The 7,389-nt window shown below is 34.3% G+C and overlaps 1 protein-coding gene across 3 annotated transcripts in view; it reads left to right on the forward strand.

Annotated features, from left to right (window-relative positions):
• The first annotated feature begins 578 nt into the window (after positions 1 to 578).
• The window catches only part of LOC111410868 (ribonuclease II, chloroplastic/mitochondrial), an 11,197-nt gene continuing 4,386 nt past the window's right edge, over positions 579 to 7,389 (forward strand). The window contains exons 1-7 of one of the 3 annotated variants that reach the window (XM_023041454.1): positions 579 to 998; positions 1,563 to 1,722; positions 1,853 to 1,966; positions 2,057 to 2,134; positions 2,202 to 2,333; positions 2,539 to 2,760; positions 6,977 to 7,159. In XM_023041454.1, the coding sequence (XP_022897222.1) occupies positions 703 to 998; positions 1,563 to 1,722; positions 1,853 to 1,966; positions 2,057 to 2,134; positions 2,202 to 2,333; positions 2,539 to 2,760; positions 6,977 to 7,159 (1,185 nt within the window). In that variant the 5' untranslated portion in view covers positions 579 to 702. Of the gene's footprint in view, positions 999 to 1,562; positions 1,768 to 1,852; positions 1,967 to 2,056; positions 2,135 to 2,201; positions 2,334 to 2,538; positions 2,761 to 6,976; positions 7,160 to 7,389 lie in introns of those variants that run through there. The other 2 variants (XM_023041455.1, XM_023041456.1) reach the window with 2 other exon arrangements.

Below are 7,389 nucleotides of genomic sequence, written 5' to 3' on the forward strand. Positions count from 1 at the left end.
TATATATATATATATATATAATAATAATAATAATAATAATAATAATAAATTTAATATTTAATATTATTAATACAATATACTTTTAGAAATAAATAAAAATTAATATATTTAAATTTAATTATAAATTTTTCATATAAATTTTATAATTTAATAAAAAATAGATTTTTTCAAAAAAAAAAAAAGAAAGAAAAAGGAAAAAAATTACAAGAATCTAATTTAATTTTTCATAGGAAATAGAGATATACGACAAGAGAAAAGAAAGACAAATATAATTCATAGAAAAAAATAAATTTTAATCATACATATTTGTAGAAGGAAAATTGAAAGAAAGATTAAATTTTTTTTTTGTGAAAGTCTCCAAATATCTCGTGACTAATGATAAACAAATTTAAAGATTTTATATGAGCATTTTTTGCTTAAAATTTGAATATCCAAAATTAATAGAGACTTTTAAAATATTTTAATTGAATATACCTTAATTTTTAAAGATTTTTGTAAAATTTATAAAAAATTTAATTGAATATACCGTAATTTTATGAATTTTTAAAAGTAGTATAATATAGTACGTCAATATCGTTCAGTGGTACTTTATCCGAGTCCCGGACTTTCTGCCGTTCCATTTTGTGAGCGGCAGCACTTGCAAAATATCATTCACTCTGTTTATCACTACATGAACTTTTCGAATTTCCATAGCTAGAGTACATGGCGGTTCGCGCGATGAATGGTAGCGCAATCTTGCGCTGCTGCACGGCGTCGCCACCAATCGCCGCCATAAGATGCTGCGTCCACCAGTACAAGGCTGTTCACTTCCACCGTGGTGGTCAATCCACCAAACTAGGGTTTCCGTTATCAATTTTGCAGCGAAGTTATAATAAAGTTTCTAATGTTGGAGATAGAATCGTTGCAATTCGAAAATATTCGGTGCAGAGCCTTGTGGATATGGTCGTGGAAGAACTTGAATCGTTGCGCAAGCGTGGCAGAGTTCGCGCGTCCAACAAGTATGAAGTATATAAATTCATATATTTGCTCCTAGACTTACTTTCTTCAGTTGTCGCCTATGTTGTTATATCATTTCTTTGATTCTTATTCGAGTGTTGAATGTTTTTATGTATCTAGTATCGATTTTTTTGTGAATGGTAACCGAATTATTTTTGGATAAATTGTAATGTTTAAGTTAATAAATTGGTGTAATTGGAGCTGGTGAAACTGTCTGTGATAAAATGTGTGAAATTTTTCGAAAACTTTGGAGCTTTATGATGGGAGTTCAGAACTTGTCCTTGGCTTATGAAGGTTCCTAATTACATATTTTGATTTTTTGGGATTTTAATGCATTTTAACTATTCGGAAGCTAAAGTTATGATAACTACTTGAGAAGTCCCAGCTCACATTTGATCAATCCCTAAAGTGAGATTTCTCTGATGACCTCAATGTAGTTCTCTGAGAAAATACTATGTTAAGTGACAGAGCTAAGGAAACAAAGAGTCAAGTCCTTTGGTTAAATAATATGGTTATCTATATGAATCGCACTATATGTGGTATTTGTTGTTGAATTGTTTTTGCAGGTTGGAACTGAAAAGCAATGAAGAGATTCTTGAAAATAAGTTAGGGAAACAGGTGCTGCAGAAAGGATTTCTGCTAGAGTTCAAGAAAGATCCGGAGAGGGTATTGCTGGCAGTTGCACAAAAGCCTGATGGCAAGAAGAATTGGATGGTTTCTGATCAGGTTTTGTTAGAAACAACTAATGCGGCATATTGGATAGGTTGCTAGGTGTTGGATTCTTGTCTTTTTCTACACTTCTCAAGCACTTTAAGCTTCGTGTCTCTCAATTTGTTCCTTTGGTTCACTTATGCAGAATGGTGCCATGACCTCCATTAAACCGCAGCAAATTACTTTCATAGTTCCTGGTGTTGAAAACTTTGACCACACAGAGATATCAGACTTTGTTCAGAGAGCTCAGAGTAATTTGGTATGTTAATCTGTCATTTGGAGTAATGTAGCTGTTTTGGATTCTTTTTCTGTTTGTACATTGTAACCACTTGCTTTGTTATTTGTTCAGGATGCAACATTGCTCGAGTTTGCCTGGATTGAGCTTCTTGAAAAGAACAAATCAGTAACAGTGGAAGAGCTGGCTGAGGTAAATTTTTTTCATAACTAAATTAGCATTTCTGTGTTCCTCTAATGACATTAGTTTATTCTAACAGATGATTTTTGGTAGTGCCGAGCCTCTTGAGAGCTATTGTGCTCATCTACTGCTTTCAAAGGATGACATATACTTCACTGTTTTGGAGAGTAAAGGTTCATTTTCTGTTTATGGGCCTCGACCTGTTGTTCAGGTATGTTACAACGTCTTGTCACTAATAATATAGATTTTTGGTTTCTCATTGTCTATTGGGTATTATCTGCTGTGCTTGTTTCCAGTTGGTGTTCCTGGTTAAGTTTCGGACTATTAATTGGTTTTTCATAATGCTCCTCACCATGACGCTTATTTGCTTTGTTGTCTTGTCTATTAGATATGATTCAATGAATATCAATTGCTAGGTTGAAGAACTTCTACGGCGGAAGCAAGCCAAAGAGGCTGCTGAGAAAGAACTTCAAGAGTTCGTGAAGTTACTGAAATATGCCAGGGAAATGCCTCCGCATTCAAAACCCAAAAATTCTTCGTGGAGAACTGATGAGAAGATCTGGAATAGGATTGAGTCTCTTGAAGCATATGCAATAGATGATTGCAGGACTGATAACCAAAAGAAAACAGCTGCAATGGTAACTTTGACTTTCTTATCCTTAATGTCAGGTTATTTGGATGAAACTAGTTGGAAGAAAAATGATTGTTTTCCTTTTCGAAAGGGAGGTTCCATTTTTTATCCTTTAGACCCCATTTGATTGATTCTAGAGCTCAACTCCTGATTCTCCAGCAACCAAAAGTTCTTTTAGTTGTTCGGTAAATTTCAAAAAAATGATTAGAGAAAAATGGGAACCAGATTTTGAGAAGCAGCAAAATGGTAGCGTTTTTGATTTTGCTTTTACCTTCTCCAATTATCGATAATGAAAATACTAATTTGAATTCTAATTAATTAAATTAATTCATTTTTCATCCAAGGCTTATTAATATTCTAGAATTAATTCATTTTTTTTATCCAAGTTCTACTAATATTCTAAAAATAAATTCAGAAACAAAATTGAACATGATGCGTTAAAGTTAATTTAAATATATGCAAGTATTTTTCTACTATATCTAATATGTTTCTATTTTGTAATTTTTTTTTAATTTGAGATTTAGCCCCTGTTTGATAGCCCTTTTTTCGAAAACAATGTTTTAAATAGTGATTTTAAGGTATTGTGTGATTAAAAAGTAGTGAAAAATTTTGGATTTACATGCAGAATATTTTGTTGTGTCATGTGTGAATGTGTGGTTGAAAATGAGTACGTAGAATAAAGAGTTCTGAAATAATGATTGTCAAACATGGTTTTATTAATAGATATTATTTTTTCATTTTAAAATAATTATAGTGAATATGTTGTCTTATTTCTAATATTACATATTGTTATCGTTATGAACCGTGTCCGTAATTTGGGAATAAACGTGACGTATGGTAGGAATATAAAGTCTAGAATTATTTCCTAATTAGAGAGGGTTATTTCTTTTTGAGAAATATCCTCTTCATGTATATATATATGTGTACTCGTTGGTGAATTGGAATGAGAAATTGATATTTTTTTCTAAATCAATTAACATGGTATCAGAGCTCGGGTTTAAGACTTTTTGAAAATTTGGGGATTGTTCTTAGTAGTGGTGGCAAAAGCTTGGGTCGGTAATTTTGGTAGAAGAAACCGACACTTACTAGGTTATTCGTTCGCGGGGAAGATCGGAAGAGGCTACGGTGGTGGTGCAACGACCGTTTTCTTACTCTGCAATGAGTGTTGTCTGCTGTAGGTTCCAAGCTGTTCGAGCAAGTTGGTCAGCTTAGGTGTGACATCTTGCTGTAGGTGTGTGTGGCGATCAATGACGGTAGTTTGTGTGAGAGGCGCGTTAGCTTCATCGTGTCGTTTTTCTCCTACAGTGGGTGAATCCATTAGAGGAATGCCGGGAGAGCTTGGCGGTCAAGGAAGTCTGCTGACTTGGGTCAGTTTGGATTTCAACAGGTTGGATCTGGAGTTCATCAATTTGGGTTTGGGCCTTTATCTAGTGGGTGAAATTATTTGGGCCGTCACCTTTTTGGGCCTTGATTAGTGGCCAGTTTTCTTTATTTTGCTTGGGCTGCTTCTTTAGTGGACTTGCATTATTATTGTATAATTTGAGTTGCTTTCTTTTGTGCCTTCTCTGGTTATCTATTAATTATCCTTGGGAGTTGGTTCCTTTACCCCTTAATAAAAAGGTAATCGGATGCAAATGGGTGTTTACAGTCAAGATGAACCTTGATGGATCTGTTGCTCGATTGAAGGCTCGTTTGGTTGCTAAGGGGTATGCTCAAACTTATGATGTGGACTACTCTGAGACTTTCTCTCCAGTTTTTAAGCCAGCTTCCGTTCGTTTATTCATTTATCTTGCTACTACTTATCATTGACCACTTCACCAACTAGATGTTAAAAATGTATTCTTTAATAGTGATTTGTAAGAAGTTTACATTGTGCAACTACCAGGGTTTGTTGCTGAGGGGAAGTCAAGAAAGGTCCGCAAACTGTAAAAGTCGTATGGACTGAAACAATCACCAGATGCCTGGTTGGGAGATTTAGTGAGGTTGTGATTAAATTTGGCTGCATATGATCACTCAGTATTCTTTAGACAATCTATGGTTGGGTATATTATGTTAGTAGTATATGTTGATAATATTATGATTACTAGTAGTAAGGCTGGACGTGGTCCGGTCCAGTTTGGTTCTAAAGATAATCGAATTGGACCCAAAATTTTCAAGTATTTATTATGTGGAGCTGTCAGATCCAAATCTAATTATGAAATTGTTCGAGTTCAGTTCCATTCGGTTCAGTTCGGTTTGGTTCTGTTCCATTCGATTTCCAGGTTCCGTATTATAATTAAATTTTTTAATATTTACAAAACTATATTGATTTAAGTAATGATATGTTAAATCTTAACTCTTACAATATAACGTAGTCCAATCTTATGTGTTTTTGCATCTCTCTTTGCTGAGTTTTTCATATATTTGATTGTTAAAATCACAAAAAAGGAAGATAGCTAGCCCACAATAATTAACAGAGACGTTGAGGATAGGAAAATTATATTTTTGGGTTGAGATAAATTAACTAGTTAGCAAATTTATTAAGAAAAATAAAATAATTTGGTTTATTTAAAATAAATTAATTAAAAAATTATGGAGATTCGGTTCTTATTCTTGATCTAGAATTGAGAGCCAAATTGAATCCGTTGGTTTTCGATCGAGATATCCGTTTGGATATATAACTTAAGAAGAACCGCTCGGTTCGATTGAGTCTAGTCGGTTCAGTTTTGAAGTTTTGTCTAGCCCTAACTGGTAGTGATACTAGTGACATAAGTATGCTAAAAGCTTTCCAAGGCATAAGGCTTCAGATAAAAGAGTTAGGTCCTTTAAAATATTTTTTAGGGATAGAGGTTTCTCGAAGTGGTAAAAGAATTTGTTTGTTTCAAAGAAAATACGTTCTAAACCTACTTGATGAGACAGGTTTAGTGGAAACAAAACCGGTTGATGCTCCCATGATACCAAATGTGACTTAGGCCTGAAAATGGAGATGTGTTTGTTGATGCAAAGAAATACAGGAGAGTGGTGGGAAAATTGAACTATCTCACGATTACTCGTCCAGATATCGCCTTTCCAGTAAGTGTTGTTAGTCAATTTATGTCATCTCCTACAATTTAACATTGGGATGCTGTAATTCATATATTGAAGTACCTCAAAGGAGCTCTAGGGCGTCAAATTCGTTATAGAGACCATGGTCATTGTAGAGTTGGGGATTTTTCAGATGCGGATTGGGCAGGTTCTCTTGTGGATAGGCGCTCTACTACAAGGTATTGTGTATTCGTTGGGGGTAATTTGGTCTCCTGGAAGAGTGAGAAACAAAGTGTTGTAGCTCGATCAAGTGCAAAATCTGAATATCGAGCTATGGCACAGGTAACTTGTGAACTTGTGTGGGCTACATCACTTACTTGGGGAGATTGGCATATATAAGTCCTACTCTATAAACCTGTGGTGTGATAATCAAGCAGCTATTCACATTGCTACGAATCTTGTATTTCATGAGAGAATAAAGTACATAGAGGCAGACTGCCATTTTGTTCGTGAAAAGTTACAGCAAGAGTTGATTTCGACCAAGCATGTCAGGACAAGGGATCAGTTGACTAATATGTTTACTACAGCATTAGCTGGGACTCGAGTAAACTATATTTGTAATAAGTTGGGCATGAATGATATCCATGCTCCAACTTGAGGTGGATTGTTATGAACCGTGTACCTAATTTAAGAATAAATGTGATGTATGGTAGGAATATAAAGTCTAGAATTATTTTCTAATTAGAGACGATTATTCTCTTTTGAGAAATATGTGTGTGTACTCTTTGGTGAATTGGAATGAGAAATTGAGATTTTTTTCCAAATCAATTAACAGTTATAAAAGTAAAAACAAATTTTAAAAGTTTATAATACTATTAATGATGATAATAATACAAAAGAAATTTTTATAATTAACGGCAGTTACAATAATAATATACCGATGCAGCAGTAGATCACTTTTGTTTACCAAAAACTAAAATGCTCAATCCTAAACAAAGTTTACCAAACACTTAATTTTTATTTTTTTATTTTTTTTGGGCTGATTTTTCTTAGCACGGCAAAAATCAATTCTCTTAAAAGCATAGCATTACCAAACCAAACCGTAAACTATCTCATAAAGTTATTCAATTGTTACCGTGCTAAAAGATGACATTATGTAATTGGAGAAAAAAAATGATGAAAGAAAGGGAAATTCATATTGACTTCCTTAATTCTGGCAGATTCTGAAGGCCATGGGACTAGCTAAAACAGCATCAGCGGCAGTAGATCTCCTCATAGATATTGGCTATTTCCCTGTACACGTCAATCTTGATTTGTTAAAGTTGAATATTCGCACTGATTATCCGGAAGAGATTCTAGCAGCTGCTGAAAGTGTTCTCTTAGAGTGTCCTGACCTGGATAAGGTATGCTTCCTCTTTATTCTTTTAGCACTTTTAGCCATGGCCTGTTTGCTACTCAAGTGTAAAACTCTGAGATCTAGTGCAGTTAATTCAAATTTTGATTGTCACATTTTCTTAACTGTATTAAGTTCGAATCACGATCTTTTCTATACCCATGATTTTCATTCCTTTCCACTGCAGAATGGAGCTGCTTTTAGATGCATCTTTTTTATCCCCCCCCCCCCCCCCCCCCC

Source organism: Olea europaea, chromosome 15, assembly GCF_002742605.1.
Source record: "Olea europaea var. sylvestris chromosome 15, O_europaea_v1, whole genome shotgun sequence".
In the NCBI taxonomy this organism is placed as follows: domain Eukaryota; kingdom Viridiplantae; phylum Streptophyta; class Magnoliopsida; order Lamiales; family Oleaceae; genus Olea; species Olea europaea.